We start from the raw sequence: 22,500 nt of genomic DNA on the forward strand, positions 1-22,500 counted from the left end.
CTCCTCTCCTCTCCTCTCCTCTCCTCTCCTCTCCTCTCCTCTCCTCTCCTCTCCTCTCCTCTCCTCTCCTCTCCTCTCCTCTCCTCTCCTCTCCTCTGCAGTCTTCAACGTAGTGAGACTTCAGACTAAGAAGACGTGCCTGGAGAAGATGGGGGAGGTGATGGACCTCCTGAAGAAGAATGACTCGTCCCTGCAGCTGGCGGCCGTGAGGACCATGCTGCAGCTCCTGGAGCAGGAGGGAGGAGGAGGAGGCCAGGAGAGGAGCACACTACGCTCAGACTCCCAACAGGGCATCCGGTAAGGTGACATTCACACCAGAGCCATTAAAACGAATCCTGCTGCGTATTGTCAGAAAATGCGCTTCGTTTGGCAGGTGTGAAGGCTCATTCGAAATTCTAATGCGCATCAAAGAACCGCATTCTACTCCGCCAAAAAACGGGGGTTTCGCTTCGCTTCCAATCGCACTTGATTTCGATTCGGTGCAGGTGTGAATGCAATCCGTAGCAAATAAAGGAAATGAAGCAAACTATGCGGCGGATAAGGAGCTGCACAGTTGGAGGCGGAGAAGGGATATTCATTTTACGCAGTACAAAGATGTCCCGACTCCCGTTAGGTTACCATGTGACGTGGTCAAATAAGGAGACCGAAGCCCTCATCGAAATATGAGGACGAGTACATTCATCTATTGCTTAAGGAAACATAAAAAAACACTGCAGTGTACAGAATATTCTGTCTGTCATGCGTAAACATGGAGGACTGTGTGTGGAGACTTTCTTCATCTTGTTTAAATATAAATACTTCAAAATTCAAACACATGTTTAGCTCAGCATGATTTATAAACTGTAGGCATAGCTAACATGGCATATTTCGCCCCTAGTTCTCCTCTTGCCAGGCCATTTTTTCGTTTATATCACCTTTTCAGCATTCTTTTTTTCTTTTCTTTTTTAATTGCTATGCTCCCCCAGTCGATCGCCGACACGAACATGTGTGCTCTGTGCTGTGTTCACGGGGGGGAAAAATAATATTCAATTTGCTGGGTTATTTGTATTTCTGGGACCACTTTTCCACAGTGTAAAATCCTCTTCAGCCACATGACAAATGAATGACTCCACGATAACGACGATGGTGACATTCTGTTGTAGTTCCCCGACGTGACGTTCTCACTATTACAGTACTTGGTGTGATCACTACAACCTGTCGGCTGGTGACAGACGAGGCCTGGGAAGAGGAGGCAGCGGCGTGTGGGGGTCCGAGAGGTGTGTTGTGATGCAGGAAGTAAAACGCTCCTAACAGATTGGCTTTGTGCATGAAATGCATCTCCTCTCCTCTCCCCTCCCCTCCCCTTTCCTCTCCCCCTCCCCTCCCAACGACAGAGACAAGCTGTTGAAGCTGTTGGTGGAGCTGCTGAGCGGTCAGTGTCTAGAGGTGGTGACCTGCACCCTGCGGCTCACCTACCTGCTCATGGTCAAACACGAGTGGCGGGTGTCCTTCGCCACGGAGGGCGGAGTCAAAGCCATCCTGTCCGCCATGCAGGAGTTCAGCAGTGCCACGCAGCTGCAGCAGATAGCGCTGGCGGTGAGCACCAATCAAATGCAAACGTTTTGGACCAGTGGTTTTTTTAACCAGTGGTCTGGGGACCACCAGTGGTCCTTGAGGGGGTTCCAGGTTGTCCCCAGCTAAATGATGGAGAGTTGGTCACTTTTCGCTCCCAAGAGTTACAGTACATTATTTTCAAACATCTGCATTACTTTGCATTAAAATGTCTACACAATTTGAGAATGTAGAACAACTGCTACTTTGATCAACGTTTGCCTGTTATCTGTCCTACGGTACCACATCAGTACATCATGGAATCTTAAGTTTGTGGTCTGAGAGGCTGATTTGATCTCATCAAACCGTGGTCTGTGGCTCAAACGCTGAATGGACCTGAATTATATGAAAAGGGTTGAAAACCACAGTTTTAGATGTTTAACTTAACGGAGAATTCCAGACAGGCACTTTCCGAACCGCAATCCAATGTTATATCCAACAACCAATGGTAGAGGCGAGAACACAAACAACAAACAAAACCCCTCCGTAGTACGCCGTAGCTCCCAAGCATGGAGGTAAGGTTTATTGGCAGTTCGGCTTTTACGGCAGCCCATTTGGGACAAAACAAAAAAGTATACCGACATTCTGACAACGATCTGGTACCCCCCCAAATTTAGAACAAACATGGGACAATTCTCGTTCTACTACTGCCACCGTAATGTGGAATGCCCTGACGTCATCCATCAAAGCAGTGGTTCTCAAACATTTTCATGTCAAGGACCCCCAAATTAGTATATAGTGCCTGCCGTGGACCCCCATATTGTCTGCCAGGCACTCACGGAAAATAAGGTTTTGTTCAAAATGTTCAAAACATTTTCGATGTAAAATAGCAGATGTACAAGCTGTTGGCATGATGGTGTCGTAATGCCTGATTTATACTTGGCTGTGTGCCGAAAATATTTGACCTACAACGCATCGCAGACAAGTGATCGGTTATTTTCAGCTCTACTGGATCTCTAGAGTAAACCATAGGTTATCGATTACCTTATCAATTGGCTTTTATTTGATGAAATTGTCAGTATATTTAGTCATAGTTTTAGCCATCAGCTATTATTTCAGTGAATATTGTTCGTCATAGTTTTAGTCGACAGAATTGAACACTGCTCTAACAATAAAGGATCTGTCCCGTCCTGGTCCAACCAGCCCCTAATCTGAGTTCCCAGAAGTTTTATTTTTCGCCACTAGGGGGGGCGAGGAAAAACTGATAGGGATGGGATGTTATCCTTATCGTTTTTCGTGATAAAAATAATAATCGTATCACAGAGATTTCATTTATCATGAAATTGTGCTGCATTGTCATGCACTGGGATCAATTCAGCTTTTATTTTGCAGCACATATCCCTGTACCACTTAAAGAAAACCTCTATAATTGGTCAAAACTGACCTGTAAAGAACGAACTTGATACAATGTTTTTTTCTGGTCTCTGCCAAAATGTCTTGGCCAAAAATAGCCGATCCAAAAGCTCACAACGTGTCTCTTTGCGATGCGTTGTGAGCTTATACTGTAGAACGTTCCGGCCCAGAATAGGGATGTTGGTGGGGGTTCAAGTGGTTTAACAAAAGTGGTATTTTAAGAGTTTTAAGCATATTTTGATCATCGCGATAATATCGCAAATTATTTTTGTCACAATAATAAAGGTGACATGAAATGTTCATAACGGTCCCGTCCTCAGACCCTGAAGGTGCTGACGGGTGCCAGTAAATACGAGCTGCGTAACCTGGGCTCCAGCACTCCTCTGACGGAGTCTGGCCAGCAGGTGATGCTGGAGATCTTCGCCAGCATCGGCTCGGCCACGCCGCAGGGCTCTCCGGGGCTCCTGGGAGCCATCCCTGCTGCCATCAAACTCATGCAAAGCACCAAAGGGTAACCCAAGACTCTCTTTGTTATTTATCCACTTCCTTAATAAGTGACTATGTGTGTGGGTAGCTGGCTGGCTGGGTATGTTTGAGCACGAAAACAGCATGGTTGTTTTTCACCACCTGTGCGCAACCTAACGCACACGCACATATTAACTTTATATATGGTGATTTCAGGTGTGCCAGTATAGTACAGTGACAGTACAGTACAGTAGAGGGTACAGTAGAGGGACCCCCACACGGTAACTGTCATTTCTCAACCGTTTCGGACGCGGGGCGGCTCACCGGAATCGGGCCGGCACCCTGGGTGCGTTCCTGTGGGTCTGGAAACTCCAAACTTCAAACTTTTCCATAATTGCCCAAATATTTTGTTGCAGGGACCCTCAGAAGCAAAGCTTTGAGTTACGCTTTAAAATAATATTCAGAGCTTTGAAAAAAAAAAAAGAAGGCATGAAGTGACGTGCTATGTTCTTTCTTGTATATCGGCTTTTTTTTAATAGACAAAGTATAAAAATGGTTTTAGCAAAAAAAACACGGTGAAGCAGCTTTCTGCTTCTATGGGCCGACGGTGTGGAACAAACTCCCACTACACCTTTGACAGGCGGCCTCTGTAGACCTCTTTAAAGCAGAGCTCAAGACATACCTCTACACTCTTGCTTTTAGTTGAGCTTTTAGAATCCTTACTTATTCATGTCCTCGCTGTATTGCATTACTGCTATTCTTTTAATGTTTTATGCCTTTGCTTCTCTTTTTTCCTCCATTGCTCTGCAAAGCACTTTGAGCTGAATTTCATGTCATGAAAGGTGCTATACAAATGCAGTTTTATTGTTATTATTATTATTATTATTATTAATAACCCATTTTGGGAGGGAACCCCTTTTGGTGTTAGCATCATGTCGTGCTTTAGCTATTGAAAAATAGCAGATCTACAAGCTCATAGGTCTACGAGCTTGTAGGTCTGCTATTTTTGAAAAATCGAAGAACCACTGAAATAGAAACATAGCTTTTTCAACTGTCAGGATGTAGAAGACATTTTTAGAATCTGATCTCAGATCAGAATGGGTTAATATGTGCAATTTGTGATTATGAAGCCTAAAGGAAAACAGAAGAAGAAGAAATGTATTCATATGTGGAAAGAAACACAATTAAATTGTTAATCGCAATTATTTGTGTGACAAATAACTTAACCCATTTTGGGAGGGAACCCCTTTTGGTGTTAGCATCACGTTATGCTTTAGCTATTGAAAAATAGCAGATCTACGAGCTTGTAGGTCTGCTATTTTTGAGAAATCGAAGAACGACTGACATAGAAACATAGCTTTTTCAGCAAACTGTCAGGATGTAGAAGACATTTATATAATCTGATCTCAGGTCAGAATGGGTTAAAATATTGTAATCGTGACAGCCGTGTGTGTGTGTGTCTGTGTCCTCCCCGGCAGGTGCACCTCGGCGGTGTGTAACGGCCTGTTGGTGCTCACCATGCTGATCTCCAACCACCAGAGCCTGGCGGAGCAGCTGTCGGCGTGCGAAGTGAAGTCCGTGCTGACGCCGTGCCTGTCCGCCTCGCGGCCAGAGATGATGTTGGCCATCATCGCCCTCAAACACCTGTCCGTCGCTCACAAGCAGGAGAGGAAAGGTACAGTAGCTCTTATGCTTCCCAACCAGGGGGGGCAGTCAGACAGATATTTTGTGAAGCCACTAAGGAAATGAAAGTTCATATAATGGCCTGTTGTGGCGCTGTCATTGGGCCCAGAAAAACCCATAGCCCCATAGAAGTCCATGTATTTGGGCCCAACTTCACCTAGACTGTATTACCTTAATAAACATGGTCATGAATACTTTCTGCTTCCAGTCACTAGTTTAAAGTCTCATTTCTAATGTCATAATATTCTTTTTGGAAAATTATGGTCCCATTTATTAAAAAAATGACCATAAAGTCGCGTATGTTTGACGATTGAGAGGGCCACTATATTTCCACAATAACTGCCTAGGGCCATATATTTTGCTGTCGTAGCAATCTACAAGCTCAAAACGCGTCACGCTGCGACGCGTTTTGATCTTGTAGATCGGCTATTTTTGTTATGTTCGAATTGAAATCTTGAACTTTTGCTATTTTTGAATTGGAATCCTGAAAATTAACATTTTCATGTCATTTCAAATGCCTTTAATTATACTTGTGTTGAGCATTGAGCTACTAATTTAGACTGAAGTAAATAAAGCGGGTCATGTTTGCATGGTGGAATTGTAAACAGCTGAAACCAATATTATATCAGTATTCTAACATTAACCTGAGGGCCGCATTAAGTGAAGGTGGGGGCCGCATGTGGCCCCCGGGCCGCCAGTTGCCCACCCCTGCTTTAGAAGTATGTAATAATTGTGTTGTGTGTGTGTGCTCAGACTTCAGGGAGGACGTGAACCTGAAGGAGACAGAGTTCCAGATGTTGGTGTGCAGTCTGAAGGAGATGACCGCCACTAAGGAGGTCATACTGACCCTGGAACAGCTACTCTGTGACCTCTGTGACACGCAGGTGATTAGACGACAACTGACTCCAATAGGCTATCTATGCACACAATAACTCGTCCTACTTCCTTCCAGTGTTGTTTTCGTCAGGACTGACGATAACGTAAATGACGACATCAACGCCCCTTTTTCCAGGACTAAGACGGACTAAAACGAACGACCCTAAAATATTTCGGGACAAGACTGACGCTGACGAGCTAAATACCGTAGCTCTGTTTGATGACGATGACGAGACGTGTGTGTGTTGTTGTTGACAAGACGAGGCTACACGAAAATGTTAGTGGATTGACGAACAAAGTTTTAAATGCATGCGAATGTTCCGCCAATAATGTCACTGCTCTCGCCGCTATCCTCCTCTCCAGTCTCCTTTCCTAGTTGGTCACGCCCATCTGCATGCATGCATGCACACACACACACACACACACACACACCGTCCCATTTCGACTCCGTGTGCGTGTCCTCTTCAGACCACCACCAGACTGGGGGAAGCCGGCACCGCTGAGATCACTTTGCTTGTCCCCGTGGATTGGAAATAGGATTTAAAAGGCTATCCGATGATAGCGTGGATTACAGCACAGTTGTGTGCAATTATTCAATAAAGAATTCACATATCGCCGCACCTCGTCAAGCCTCCAGTGTCGGCTCAATGCGAAACATGTTGCACCGAGCCTAGCCTGGAAGCTAACGTCAATCAACAACAGTAGCTCTGGTCGATAGTGTAGTTAGGACTCAGGAGTTCTATGGTACTTAATTTGATCCTTTCCCCTCACTCACACCCGCGGAAGCTGTGCAGCCCCTCGTTTTTAACATAAAAAAGATGTGAAAGCCTACTTTCCTCCTTCTAACACTATGGATCAGAGCTAATGTTATTCCAACTCCCAGTAGCAGTTCAAGTACCCGACCAGATGACATGGTTTCTAACTAAACGGTTATGGCCAAATAAAATGTAAAATCTGCTATGGCTGTTACTGTATGTCCACGGAAGAAACACAGAGGTGTTTTCTTATGGTCATGTCACATATTTGCTGCACCAATTGAAGCCCCCCCCAAACCCTGTAGGATGCATTCCCCAAAACTCTCAGAGACATGCCCCCACCATCCAAACCTTCAATATTACTTTCCCCAGCTATTTATTTTTATCTACTTAGTGTTTTTCCTTTAATAAAGTTGTTTTTGATTCATGTCCCCCTTGTAAAGCATTTTTGGGTACTCAGAAAAGCTGTATATAAATTATTAATTTTGAGATATTATTACTACAAAAACAATGTTTTATTGCTTAAACTTATGTATTCACTATTCATTGATTCACTAGTATACCAAAATCCATTAAAAAAATGGCTCTCTCACAATTCTTGGGTCAAATAATGATATGCGATTAAAATGTGATTAATCGAGATTAACTACAAAGCCTCTGATTCATTAGATTTATAATTTTTTTAATCGAGTCCCAGCTCTAATTAAACTTGTAACGCTATAGACATTTTATTTAAAGACATTTTAAATTTTTTGACAAACTGGACTAAAACCTTTTACTAAAATGACTAAAACTGACTAAAACCCTTAGGAGTTTCCGTCGACTAAAACTATCAAGGATAGAAATGACTAAGACTGACTAAGACTAATTAAGCATTTTTCCAAATGACTAAGACTGACTAAGACTAATTAAGCATTTTTCCAAAAGACTAAGACTGACTAAATCAAAAAAATGCCTGCCAAAAACAACACTGCTTCCGTCACAGGTGTTACCAATGATACGAATGAAGGCTCTGTTCCATTCTGGTCAAACATAGTCATGGTGCTCCTATTGTGCATGTTGGCTCACATGCACAATAGGAGCACCATGGCTCTGTTTGACGTGTCAACGTGTCCTTGAGTGGGTTCCAAATGGCACCGTACGGTGTGTAACTCTGCGAGTGTGCAAGTGGAACCTTTTTCACTCTGGTTATGGGGGTCCTTGAAATAAAAAATGTTTGAGAACCAAAACCACTAAATGGAACAGAGCCTTGTTGATCATCGGTAACACCTGTGAAGGAAGTCGGAAGAGGCCCCGGAAGTAGGAAGAGAATTTTCCAAAATGCCGTATTGTGCATAGATCCTATAAGGCTCATTCTAACCTTTTAACCCATTTTGGGGCGGGAACCCCTTTTGGTGTTAGTATTACTGTATGTTATGCTTTAGCTATTGAAAAATAGCAAATCTACAAGCAGATCTAGCGCGCAACCGAGTGGCGCGCTACGAGCTTGTAGGTCTGCGATTTTTGTAAAATCGACTGACATAGAAACATAGCTTTTTCAGAAAACTGTCAGGATGTAGAATACATTTCTTTGTGGTGCCACCAGGTGACCCGTGACTTCTACCAGGAGCTGGTCAGACTGTTGGACCAGCACCGTGCTGACCGGGCCGTTCAGCTCTCCATTCTCAGGTAAAGCGCTCTATACTTGGGTCCACTACACTGACTATAGGGGCTTTTACTCTATACTTGGTGTAGGGTACCTACACTGACTATAGGGGCTTTTACTCTATACTTGGTGTAGGGTACCTACACTGACTAGGGGGCTTTTACTCTATACTTGGTGTAGGGTACCTACACTGACTATAGGGGGCTTTTACTCTATACTTGGTGTAGGGTACCTACACTGACTATAGGGGCTTTTACTCTATACTTGGTGTAGGGTACCTACACTGACTATAGGGGGCTTTTACTCTATACTTGGTGTAGGGTACCTACACTGACTATAGGGGGCTTTTACTCTATACTTGGTGTAGGGTACCTACACTGACTATAGGGGCTTTTACTCTATACTTGGTGTAGGGTACCTACACTGACTATAGGGGCTTTTACTCTATACTTGGTGTAGGGTACCTACACTGACTATAGGGGCTTTTACTCTATACTTGGTGTAGGGTACCTACACTGGCTTTTACTTTTTACTGGGGCCAGTTTCAAATGGCAGCGAACTGTAAGTGCTCTTTGAGAGCGGTTTTGAAGGAGAGTATAGGGATTCACATTCCTTAACGACTGTTGGTATGGTGTTCCACATTTTTGTGACATAGTAGGAGAACAAATTTAACCACGTGTTTGAGACAAAATCTGGGGTCGAATGTGATTTAGTGGAGTACTACTGACTACTGCGGTGTTCTCCTGCCATGTAGGATCCTCAACATGTTCCTGGATAACTACCAGGAAGACCTTCTGCCATGGCATGAGAGCATCGAACCCTGCCTGTCCTCCATGAATGCCTTCATCAGCGACAGAGAGGTGAGGAATGAGGAAGACTCCTCACTGACCTTACTAAGAAACACCCATTTAACCACATGAGTGTCCCTATTCTGGGCTGGCCACAATAGGCGAACATTAAGTAAGTCTAGGCCCCTGGGGGATGGATTGTTGACACCTAACCATCAGCTCCCAGTTCTTATCGCACAACTTGCTGAACGCAAGCTGTGCTACTCATACTGATGCTGTCGAACCCATGACACTGTGGTCAGCGAGAGCTCTACCCGGACACAACCAAGGCACCCACTGAATGGACTTATTGTGGCAAGGAAGGTACATAGACCGAAAAACATTCTGCCAGTCAAAGAGTTAATCATTAGCTCTGCAGCATCGGTCTCATGCTGGCTAAAGTAGCATTGTGGCAGAGTAGAGAAGTCCGCCCGCAGTGCAGAGAAAGTTATGTGCACCCCAGTCATATAATTTTCAGTCATGAGATTGTATTTTGCTTTACTGTGTGCGTGTGTGTTGTGTGTGTGTGTGTGTGTGTGTATTGGGAGTAGGTGGTGCAGCTGTTCATTCGCTTCCTGCACCGGCTGGCGTCTCTGAACAAGGACTACGCGGTGGTGATGTGCCGACTGGGCACCAAAGACGCGCTGGTCAAGGCCTTGGACAAGCACAGCAGCACCAGCCTCCTCATGGTGCCCGAGCTTAGGGAGCTGATCACCGACTGTGAGAAGTACGCCAGCCTCTACAAGAAGATGACCACCAGCGTCCTGGCAGGATGCATCCAGGTACTGTAACGCAGAGAACTCCTGAAAGAGCGTTTTCGGATGTTATATCAGATGACTTAACCCATTCTGACCTGAGATCAGATTCATACGAGGTTTCCGCCGGACACACACTGGTCTGATGAACCCATTCTGACCTGAGATCAGATTCTAAAAATGTCAGTCGCTCTTCGATTTTTCAAAAAATAGCAGACCTACAAGCTCGTATCGCGACACTCGGTGGCGCGATATGAGCTTGTAGATCTGCCATTTTTCAATAGCTAAAGCATGACATGGGTCCAAAATGGGTGCCCGGTCAGAATGGGTTAAGTCAATTTCATGATGTTTTAGCTTCAGCGGCAGTAATTTCACTTCTGCATTTCCTAGTCGCCTACTCGCGTTAGTATGTGCAAATATCCATACTGCTGCATTGCATGGTCTATATAAGAACATACATAAATAGGGCAATATATTGAACCGAACGTTTTATTTTTTATTTTGAATGTGAAACAGAAATACTAGGGAGGTCCTTGGTGCAGTAGAATGAGATTTTTCTGAATCTTATCATGTCATATTTTCTGTACGTACAGTATATTTGCAAATCATGAACTTGTAGATCTGCTATTTTTGGTGAGAGATTTGGTGTTGATTGAAAAAGAGCTCACCAAGTACAGAGCAACTGTTTTACTAAGTCGTTAAGCGGAAGTGATATCGTTGAATTCCAAATATTATCAGAGTATGCTGAGGCACCCTAGGGTGCCCACTTTGAGAAATCCTGGTGTAATGGAGTTCAGACGGATGTAAACCTGGTCACCCGTTTGTTCCTCTCCAGATGGTTCTGGGTCAGATCGAGGAACATCGACGCAGCCATCAGCCAATCAACATCCCCTTCTTTGACGTGTTCCTCCGGAATCTGTGCCAAGGTACGTAACCTCTGGTACACAATACACCCCAGGTACGTAACCTCTGGTACACAATACACCCCAGGTACGTAACCTCTGGTACACAATACACCCCAGGTACGTAACCTCCGGTACACAATACACACCAGGTACGTAACCTCTGGTACACAATACACCCCAGGTACGTAACCTCTGGTACACAATACACCCCAGGTACGTAACCTCTGGTACACAATACACCCCAGGTACGTAACCTCCGGTACACAATACACCCCAGGTACGTAACCTCTGGTACACAATACACACCAGGTACGTAACCTCTGGTACACAATACACTAGGGCATTAACATAATAATCGAATAGTCGACTAGTCGACTAGCAAAACACTAGTCGACACTGTTAATTGACATCCGATTATTCGCTAATATTATTTTTAATTATTTTTAATATTTTTTATGATTTTTTTTTTTTCTTTCGCTTTTCTACAGCAGACATGCAGGCATGCAGCTGTGAGCTCGGTTGTTTTGTTGGTAGTTCGCCAACTTCAGTACTAATCCATTCCTGGCTGATTGTTTTCATATCATACAAGCCTACTGTACGTGGGTTTTGCCGTCACCCTCAATCGTCTGACTCGTGTAGGTGTGGTGGGCGGCGTATCGGCGGTGGCACTAGCAGCAGTCAAGACAGTTTTTCTTTGGGAAAAGCATATGTGATATGCCTCATAGGCTCATAAGATCAATGGGGACAACTACAGTGTGTAAATACGTTTACTATTGGTGAGTTTATTACTGTAGTTTGTTCAACAAGTTAGATTGGAGACGTGTCGTCGTCCGGTACAGTAAAGTATAGCAGGAGTTCCTCCTCGCTCTGCCCAATAGTATCCAGTTTGGTGACAGTCAAACTACAGTAGCTCTTGCCGTGATTTCATGTTTCTTCATGCTTATCCAACAAAAGTCTGCGTGCCGCGTGTGGCATCATTAAAAACAAACAGCGATGCCGCACGATCATAGTTCTAATACGTAGCCGCAAAAGACTCGCGATGGAGTTAAGTAGTTGATCATCTGATTCATAGCCTGGCAGCCTGCTAGCTAGCAAACCTCCTCCTTGCTTGTAGCTCCTTCTAAAAACCAAAGGAACTGTGATTGTAACTTGTTGTTGAACATTTAGGGTTGTATGAAAAACATCGCATGGTTCATTGCTCCAGTCTCCACTCTCCAAACATTGTGAACAACGTAACATGCTATGCTGCTCCATCGAACGGTCTTGTGCATAAAAAATAGCAGATCTACAAGCTCACAACGCGTCCATCCGTGAGTCATTGTGGACTTGCAACTTTGACTTGAAACAGCTGAGCTAATTTCGGCCAATCAGAGCGGCATTCAGCGTAATCTAGTAATAGTGGCCACACTCGCGTTGACTCCCACTGTAACAATGGAATGCGGAAGTGCTCATTCTATCTCAATGGGATAGTTCCAATGTTTGGAACTATAGCCCATAGGAAGTGTGTCGCCACTCTCTTAGTACTATTCCACTCGGCCTGCATTGATAGTGCATTCACCGCTCTGTTTTGCTTCGCTCGCTGGCTGTTTCATAACACGATGTTTTAATGCTTGATTGGATGGAATAAATATCATATTTTACCGCCGACTAATCGACTACAAATCGATTTTGATGGTAGTCGAGTCGACTATCAAAAATCACGTTTGGTTAATGCCCTACAATACACACCAGGTACGTAACCTCTGGTACACAATACACACCAGGTACGTAACCTCTGGTACACAATACACACCAGGTACGTAACCTCTGGTACACAATACACCCCAGGTACGTAACCTCTGGTACACAATACACCCCAGGTACGTAACCTCTGGTACACAATACACCCCAGGTACGTAACCTCTGGTACACAATACACCCCAGGTACGTAACCTCTGGTACACAATACACACCAGGTCTGGTATCACTTCTTCTATACGCTCAGGGGTAGAGCGGCCCGCTTGGTAACCGGAAGGTTCCCAGTTCGATCCCGGGCTCCCCCAGAGCCCGTCGGAAGTGCCCTTGAGCAAGACGCTGAACCCCTAATAATTGCTCCCGCGATGAGGAGGCTGGTGCCTTGCATGGTTTCCGTCACCATTGGTGTATGAATGAATGTGTGTGAATGTAATGTACAATGTCATGTAATGTACAATCTATGTTGAGTGCCTTGGATAAAGGCGCTAGATAAATGCACCATTTACTTTAAAGATAAATGCGTCTTTTCGAATCTCTTCGAAATGAGTGTAAAGTAACACGTGTGTGTGCGTGCGTGCGTGTGTGCGTGCAGGCTCCAGCATTGAGCTAAAGGAGGATAAGTGCTGGGAGAAGGTGGAGGTGTCGTCTAACCACCATCGAGCTCACAAGCTGACGGACAAGAACCCTAAAACCTACTGGGAGTCCAACGGCTGCACCGGCTCCCATTTCGTCAACATCTACATGCACAAGGGTGTGGTCATCAGGTACACACTATCTCTCATGTCCACCGAGAAGGAAGATTTGTTCCTGAGCCATGTTTAGAATTGGCTTATAGAGGCTATACACGTGACATCATCATACATGGAAATGCCTACCGAGTGGCAAAACAATAACACACACATTCATCCAAACGGAAAAGTCCTGTCTGATTGTATTAAACCAGGCGTTCTCAACGTTTTTAGCTTGGGACCCCCGGAAATGCTTTGGCTATGTCTCGTGACCCCCATAGACGGCCCGGCGGCTAGTGTAGCGGTCCGGGCACCTAGGCTGCTGAGCCAGCCTGACAGCGTGTCGCGGGTTCGACTCCCGTCCCGACCCGACGACCTTTGCAGCGTGTCTCCCCCATCTCTCTCTCCCCATTTCCTGTTACCATACTGTACCCTATCCAATAAAAGCAGAAAAAGCCCAAAAATATACAGTAAAAAAAAAAAGAAGGAAATCCACCATAGACATGTTATGAGCTACTTCCTGTCAAGAAATTCCATGCAGGTCATTCCAAGTGTCAGAGTTTGGAAGCGCTCGTTTTCAATAATGCAACATCCTGCTGCCTCCTGCATTATATGCAATTTAGAAATGGGTGGTACGCAGGATCGTTGAGTGATTTCCAACGAGCGCTTCCAAACTCCAACACTCCATGCTGCTCAATGTTTTGCCACTCAGTCTAGATGAGGGGGGCGTATCCTGGTGGAAAAGTGAAGCATGTGCATACTCTCTATTTTAACTTTTGGGTTTGTATCGTATAATAATGCCCAATAAAAGTAGCAGATCCACAAGCTTGTTGATCTTCTACTTTTGAATCCTAAAAACGGACAGTTTTGCTAGGTTTCTACCTGGCAGACGATATAGTAAGTAGCCGTGGCTGACTTCTGTGTGTGTGTGTGTGTGTGTGTGTGATGTACGTGTGCTCGTGCTCCTCTTAGGCAGTTGTCGGTTCTCCTGTCTCCGGAAGACTCCAGTTACATGCCGGCCCGCATTCTGGTTCAGGGTGGAGAAGACCCCACCAACATTAACACAGAACTCAACACGGTAAAAACACCCACCAAGTGCCACAAAAACACGGTAGCGTACGTACGGTATAACAGAGGCTAGAGCTCAACATTTTTTTGTAGCTGCCTTTTGATGTTGACGACGTCTTGGCCAGTTCTCCCTTTTGGGAGAAAAATTGTAAATCATTCCAGTAACGGTACACATACTAAACGATACCAACGCAGATCAACACAGTCATAAGATCATATACTTAACATAACCTTTGTGTGCGTGTGTGTGTGTGTGTGTGTGTGTGTGTGTGTGTGTGTGTGTGGTCCAGGTGAACGTGTCTCCCACATCCCAGCGGGTGGTGCTGTTGCAGAACGTGACTCGCTTCTGGCCCATTATTCAGCTCCGGGTCAAGAGATGTCAACAGGTCTGTCATTCACCTCCTGTCCTCACGCTGTACTCTCTCTCCCTGTGGCGTCATTACGTATCCCACCGCAGTTCTAGGAAAGCCCTGCTGTGATTGGCCAGTAGTCGTTGTGATTGACAGTTCTCGTTTTTGCGAGCAGTCATTAGTCCTACAACTACAACCTATCTCAAACCCTCACGCTAAACCTAACCTCCCACGGGGCAGCACACCTAAACCTAACCTTAACCCATGTCTAACCAATGACTAGTCTAAAATAAGTATGCACCCCCCTAAACCTATCCCGAACGGCCTAACCTCAGTAAAACAAGGCCTTCCCGGGAGCCAATCAGGCACATGGTGAGGCGGGTCTACCCTAGAACGTTGGTGGGATTCATAATCACGCCTCCATGTGTTCCAGGGAGGTATAGACACCATTGCTCATCTCTCTCTCTCCCCCCGGCAGGGAGGCATAGACACCAGGGTCCACGGCTTCGAGGTGCTGGGTCCCAAGCCCACGTTCTGGCCGGTGTTTAAGGAGCAGCTGTGCTGCAGGACCTTCCTGTTCTACAGCACCAAGGCTCACACCTGGTGTCAGGAGGTCCTTGAAGATAAGAGCAAACTGCTGCAGCTCTTCCACAAGTACGGCCCTGTTTGTTGACCTTTTATAGACCACTCCTTCACAGATATCGGGTCGGGACCCGCATGTTTTGGATCCCTTTTTATTTTTCGTTTTGTTTTTAAATGAAACATATACTCCACCAATGCACCTGTTGCCTAATTCAGGTGTGCAAAGGCCATTGGATTATCCAGCATAGTCTAAGTGAGTGTGTGTGTGTGTGTGTGTGTGTGTGTGTGTGTGCGCGTGTGCGCATGCCTGTGTGTGCTCAGGTTGAACAGTGCTCTGCGTCATGAACAGATGTTTGCAGAACGGTTCCTTCCAGATGTGGAAGCTGCGGAGGCACTGGGTCGAACGTGCTGGGAAGCTCTGATCACACCCATAGTACACAGTATCACTGCTGCTGGTATGTACTATTAACACACCCATAGTACACAGTATCACTGCTGTTGGTATGTACTATTAACCCATTCTGACCTGAGATCAGATTCATACAAAGGTTTCCACTGGACACACACTGGTCTGATTAACCCATTCTGACCTGAGATCAGATTAAAAAAATGTCAGTCATTCTTCAATTTTTTCTAAAATAGCAGACCTACAAGCTCGTATCGCGCCACTCGGTGGCGCGATATGAGCTTGTAGATCTGCTATTTTTCAATAGGTAAAGCACGACATGATGCTAACACCAAAATGTGTTCCCGTTCAGAATGGGTTAACACTAGGGGTGGAAATACCTGATACCTGAGGGATTTGATTCGAGGGCTACCATTAGATTATAAATCGATTTACGATGTATCACGCCACATCTCGATTCCAATACTTTTCCCTCACTGTAACTAATAAACTAAATAAGCTTTCTAATGATCCATAATGGAAACGGATTCATTTACTTTCATTATCCTTTATTTTTATTCAATCAGTAAAAACCACATTGAGACGGAAGTCTCTTTTACAAGTGTGAACTGGCCAAGAGAAGAGGCAAAATGATAACACTACAAACAAACAAACAAACAAAACCTTTACGCAGCTTTCTTTAAAGATTATGAATCTTGTACCGACATACAAAAAAAAAGGTAAATATGTATTTTTTTTACTCTTGTGAATCGACTCTTAACCCATGTTGGGCAGGAACCCCTTTTGGTGTTAGCATTATGTTACGCTTTACCCATTGAAAAATAGCAGATAGGTCTGCTATTTTTGAAAAATCGAAGAACGACTGACATAGAAACATAGCTTTTTCAGCAAACTGTCAGGATGTAGAAGACCTTTTTAGAATCTGATCTCGGGTCAGAATGGGTTAATCGTCCATGTCTGCATCATGGCTCATTGTGTTGCAGGTGCCTCCAGTCCCAGTGCGGTGTCGTCCTCAGAGAGGCGTGGTGGTGGTGGTGGTGACGGTGCGAGCAGCAGTCCTCTGTCCTGGCTGCTCACAGAGTACCTGGACAACACGGAGTTGGCCCGGAGGGCCCAGCGCTGCAGGGAGGCCGTCTTCAACTCCAGGGTCCGCCGGCTCACACACCTGCTGGTCCACGCGGACACCAGCCTCACGGACACGCAGGAGATCAGGCCTCCCGTTAAATCCAGTGAGTAATACAACATGCACACACACACACGCACACACACAGAGACACACACACACACACACACACAGGAGCTCCTACCTCCTGCTAAATCCGTGGTTCTAAAACTTGTTTGTCTCAGGGCAACCCTTGTAAATAACCTTCTCATCCACTGAACCCCTGATTTACATTGTTTCTTTATAGCACCTTATGTCATTAACTGTATGTAAATATGTAAATCTTAAGCCCAAAGTTACAGTATGTCACGAGGGAAACTGGTGAGAAATATTTGTTTCCATTCTGACAGACTGTACTTGACTTATACCCCAGCATTCTTATTCTGGGGGGGGGGGGGGGGGGGGGGACATTCACCAAAAATAGCAGATCTACAAACTTACAAGAAACTTGGTGCGTTCAGCCTACAGTACACCCAAGTACAGTCCAGTAACTCGGGTCCATTTTACTTCGCCAACATATACTATGTTGCTAGCACTGATTTGACAATTTGTCTGATGTATGCAATTGGATTTCTACAGTGTAAAAAAAGGTCTGCGACGCATCCCAAACGACCCAAGTGACATGTTGTGAGCAATATGCAGATCATATTTTGCTGCTATTTTTGCTATCTACTGTAGTGGTTCCCAAACTTTTCAGGTCGAGACCCAAAAGAGAGATTAAATGTTTGCTCGGGATCCAAACTAGTGAGAATAGCCAATCTACAAGCACGTTGACAGCTTGTAGACAGTGTTGTTTTTAGCAGGGATTTTTTAGATTGAGTCAGTCTTAGTCTTTTGGACGAAATGCTTATTAGATTTAGTCACTCTCATTTGGATAAAATGCTTAATTAGTCTTAGTCACATTTTGTCATTTCTATCCTTGATAGTTTTAGTCATTTTAGTCGACGAAAACTTAAAAGGTTTTAGTCCAGTTTTAGTCAAAAATAAAAGATGTATTTATTTTATGATGGCTGTATTTTATGACTGAACAGTAGGCCAGGGGTCCTTGAGGGAGCTAAATTATAGTTTGTAACTCAGAGAGTGTACAGAGTTAAATTAACTTTGATTTTACAATATACATTGGGGTCTCAGAGATAAAATGCCATTAAATGGGGGTCCATAGCCTAATTCATGTCAAACTGGGGGTCCTTGAAATTCAAAGGGTTGGGAATCACTACTAGAACCGGAAATATCTTCCCTGGCATATCTTTTCAAATGGGGGTCCACGGGCTGATGAGTGTCAATTTGGGGGTCCCTGACATGAAAAGGTTTTGCAGCCACTGCAGTAGGCTATTATCATAAAGTATATCTCAGTTTGAAGATTCAAATTATGGATAATAACAATACAACAAAATAATGCCTCATCATTATTATACTCAAGGGAAAAAAATGCTCCCTATGGCATGCACTCACACGTGCATCAGAACACATGGAAGAGAGGGGAGGGGCCAGGGCTTAGAATGTGTCAACAGAAAAAATAAAAAGTTTAGATTACATTTTAACTCTGCATAAGGATTTAATTAGAGTTCCTATCTACAGTCATGGAGAATTTGTTTACGACCTGTCACTTTTCTGAGGAAATTACTTTTAAAAGGACAGTACGTCAGGTAGGCAATGCGAACGCGACATGCAAAGCTTGCATCTGATACGTGTGTGTGTGTGTGTGTGTGTGTGTGTGTGAGAGAGATGTGCACGCGGCGTGCAAGAGAGTAACAATTAACCGCGGGAGGGTGTATGCGTGCGTGCATGCACAGTTTGCACACACACACACACACACACACACACACACACACACAGGCAGGATGCAGCCATAGTAGCGGCAGCATTTCTGATATTTTTGCACACACAATTGGCGGAACATTTCCATGCATTCTGAAACTTTGTTAGTCAAACCACTAAAATGTTCGTCTAGTCTCGTCTCATCAACGAAAACTCACACATGTCTTCGTCATATTTTAGTCAACCAAGAGAGCCGTTTAGCTCGTCAGCGTCGGTCCTGAATATTTTTTGTTTATTCCATCAACGTCAGATATTCGTCCTGAAAAAAGGGCCGTTGACGTCGTCATTTACGTTATTGTCATGCCTGACGAAAACAACACTGCTTGTAGATCCGCTATTTTCACTACTTCTTAATAATTCTATTTTTATTTTATTTGTGGCTTTGTTTTAAAAATATATAAAATTCCCTTTACATTTTTTTATATATTTTAAATATATATATTTAAAGAAAATTAGATTTTTACTCAAGTCATGAACGATAAAATTTGGTCTGTGTGTTACGGAAACAGTGATCTACTTACGGCGGGGCTCCACCGGGTGCGTTGCGTCTCCGTCGCGTGCGTCAAAAAACTAACCGGGGCAATTTTAATGCAGTCATGCAACGCAACGCAACGCGGGCAGTGGAGCCACCCTTCATTGATTCAAAAGGGAACATTCCCTGACGGTGACGGAGACGCGACGCTGACACGTCCGGTGGAGCCCCGGTGTTACTGTTTACAGCCACGCATGCACACGCCCGCACACACACACACACACACTCACGCACGCACGCATGCACACACGTACGTTAAAAGTGATGTTTGAGACAGTGATTGGAGCTGTTCATTCATTTTGTCTCCAGAAGGCCTCAACCGAAGCAGGGATGTAAAAAGTAAGTACCTGCCCAGAGCCTTGTCATTTGGATCAGTGATTCTCAAATCATTTCCGTGAATACAGTATGAATTACTTGACAGTAATTCATACTGTATTCATGGACCCCCATCTGAAAAAAAAAAAAAAATAAAAAAATGTCACCATACCCAATACGAAATGAGTGTTCAAATGTTAAAAATAAACATTCCAAATTCCTCAAAATGTGTTCAAGATTATTTGAAAATTAAGATATTTTCAAAATGTCAACATATAGGGTTAAAGTGGTTAAAGTGGTTTTTCCTCCTATATTCATTTTGCTGGGGACCGCCCGAAACCCCCTCAAGGACCCCTCGGGGTCCTCGTACCCCACTTTGAGAACCACTGATTTAGACTTTTACTGCTATTTGTTTATTTTCATGTTCATATTGCTGAGGACTTTAGCATTCCGCTTCTCCCTCCATATGAAATAAATGTGCTGGTTCCACGTGCCAGCTGGTATTTGTGTCAAAGCTATGGTTGCACGATATTGACCAAACAAAATACAGATTTGAGATATTTCTGCTAAAATATCTGCCTTGCCATTTTTCCAGACGTACGTCAAAATGTGTGGCATGTCTGAGTATTTTGGAAATAATGACTACTTCGTTGCAGTCGGGCAGAAACCTCTTATCTCCATTTCAGGTTTATTTTTACATAAATGAACGCCCTGGCCTACTTGTTCATACTATAGTGTCACACAAAAGTAGCAAACGCAGTGAGAGCTTGTAGATCTGCTACTTTAGCTGTTTTTTTATTTGAATGCTGAAAAGTAACAGCTTTGGACATATGAGGGTTCCACCCGACAGACTATTTGCTTAATTTGAATAACTTTTCTCTTGGTTTGTGCAGTACGTACACTAGGTCTGACTTTGTGCACGGCGCCATTAAAATGTGTCCTGCTATAAACAACCTCTTGTCGTATTGATTTGAGTTTATTTGTCATTCTTGTTCATTTTTGACCAGTTTGGGATGTATTGTACCTCGCTATTTAAACGGGGGGTGATTATAGTGACAAAGCTAAAGCTCTGTATTCTGATCGTAAACAATATAGAGTGTTTGTTCAGAACTCTGCAAAGATATCATCTTAAATTTGATAGTCTTCCAGATCCATGTTAGTTTTCTTTTTCTTTCACGTCCAATTTCACTTGTTTATCCTGTATACCTTTATGAGGCCTCTCTCTCTCCTGATTAGATACAATTGGTATCCCAACCTGAAAATGTGTTTTCTGTTTAATAAAGAGCTGGAGAGACAGGGAGACCCCTGTTAATGAACAAACACTCTGTAGCTACGGATACTGTCAGAATATAGAGCTATTTAAAGGACAACTTGAGTTTTTTTCAACCAAGGTTTTCTGCTTTCTTTCATTTTAGGGATTTGAGCTGTTTCTGACAGGGGGGCGGGGGCATTCGAGCATGGGGCTAAATATGTATTTCTCTACAATTTATTTTAAGCAATTTATTTTTGTATTGTTTACTATAGTCCTACTAGATCCCAATAAATTACATCTGGCCACAGAAGATCACAGGATCTACTGAATGTGAAGAATAAAAAAAGAAATCGCTATAATTATTTTGTAAAGAAATACATATTTAGCCTCGTGCTCGAATGCCCCCGCCCCCCTGTCAAAAACAGCTAAAATCCCTAAAACAAAATAAAGCAGCAAATGAAAAAAAAGTTACACTCACCTTTTACTTTCTCTAATAACAACCTAAAACGGTTGAAAAAAACTAAAGTTGTCCGTTAACACTTATTTTACCAAATAAATAATGACTTGCATTACACCCCCCTTTAAATAGTGTAGTTTTGTTGAGTTTTGCGCTGTTATTCAGATTGACATGTCTTCTTGTCTTCACAGATAAATGACTTCACTGATCCCATGACTTGGCTGCTTTCCCTCATTTTCATTGTGATCTTTTCACTCTTGACTTTTTACGTCGGATGAGACTGAACTTCATTTCTATTACTTTCAGACGAGCGAGAAGGCAATCGTAAAAAAGACGACGCTTTTTTCTGTCTTGACTGCTTCCATTGTTTCTTTTGTTATTTTACCCGCTAAGCTATATTTTTTTATCTAACTTGTGTAGTTTGACTTTGACCTTTGAGCTCTTTTACTTTTTCCAGACGGCAAAGAGGGTAAGAACAAAGACGGAGCTGCAGCCGCCAACTCTTCCTCCTTCTCTGCCGCCACTGCCTTGGCCAAGACGAAGACGAAGGCCAGCAGCAACATCACTGGGATCGCTCAGTGTTGGCAGGTCGTGGTGCAGAGCCAGGTCAGTTTGAATACTTTATTAGTGTTGGCAGGGACTGGTCTAGAGCCATCCCCCCCCCTAACAAAATTATTAACATTAGAGCTGGTATTATGAACATTGCTGCTGCTAGCACAAACTCACAAACTGGAAATGGAGCTCATGCTGCCATGTGTGAAAGTGTAGGGGAAGTCTGGTATCATTCTGTGCGTGTGCAGTAGAGGAAGAGGAAGTCCGCAACACCATTTCACAGATGACGACATGTGTTCATTGGACGCTATTCCCACCCATTTTCATCAAAATAGTTACGACTGTGTTATTGGTGATATCCTTAAAATTGTAAACTGCTCCATTCAATCGGGGGTCTTTCCAGATTCTCCGAAAACCACTGTGGTTAAAACATTACCTAAGAAACACGACCTTGATCCCTCTGTGCTGGGAAATTACAGACGTATCTCTAATTTGCCCATTTTTCACCAGCTGGATGTCTTTCTTCAGAATAATACGGTCTATAACGAATTCCAATCTGGCTTTAGGAAAGGACATGGCACCAAAACAGCACTTCTAAAAGTAATTAATGACCTTCGTCATGTTCGTGTTCACCGAAGCTGATTAATGGGTACTTTCTCCTGATTGTCAGAAATTGGCAACCCACCCTAA

The 22,500-nt window shown here is 43.9% G+C and overlaps 1 protein-coding gene across 8 annotated transcripts in view; it reads left to right on the forward strand.

Annotated features, from left to right (window-relative positions):
• The window catches only part of cul9 (cullin 9), a 71,884-nt gene that overhangs the window by 22,304 nt on the left and 27,080 nt on the right, over positions 1–22,500 (forward strand). For 6 of the 8 annotated variants that reach the window (XM_083774728.1, XM_083774732.1, XM_083774733.1 and 3 more), the window contains exons 11-27: positions 102–297; positions 1,374–1,575; positions 3,264–3,454; positions 4,887–5,083; positions 5,845–5,975; positions 8,308–8,390; positions 9,122–9,227; positions 9,746–9,976; positions 10,785–10,875; positions 13,181–13,352; positions 14,289–14,394; positions 14,675–14,770; positions 15,213–15,388; positions 15,638–15,771; positions 16,706–16,951; positions 19,544–19,573; positions 21,716–21,864. In XM_083774728.1, coding sequence (XP_083630854.1) covers positions 102–297; positions 1,374–1,575; positions 3,264–3,454; positions 4,887–5,083; positions 5,845–5,975; positions 8,308–8,390; positions 9,122–9,227; positions 9,746–9,976; positions 10,785–10,875; positions 13,181–13,352; positions 14,289–14,394; positions 14,675–14,770; positions 15,213–15,388; positions 15,638–15,771; positions 16,706–16,951; positions 19,544–19,573; positions 21,716–21,864 — 2,537 coding nt within the window. The remainder of the gene's footprint in view (positions 1–101; positions 298–1,373; positions 1,576–3,263; positions 3,455–4,886; positions 5,084–5,844; positions 5,976–8,307; positions 8,391–9,121; positions 9,228–9,745; positions 9,977–10,784; positions 10,876–13,180; positions 13,353–14,288; positions 14,395–14,674; positions 14,771–15,212; positions 15,389–15,637; positions 15,772–16,705; positions 16,952–19,543; positions 19,574–21,715; positions 21,865–22,500) is intronic. The other 2 variants (XM_083774734.1, XM_083774735.1) reach the window with 1 other exon arrangement.

Source organism: Protomyctophum parallelum (assembly GCF_964188405.1).
Source record: "Protomyctophum parallelum genome assembly, chromosome: 10".
Taxonomy (NCBI): Eukaryota; Metazoa; Chordata; class Actinopteri; order Myctophiformes; family Myctophidae; genus Protomyctophum; species Protomyctophum parallelum.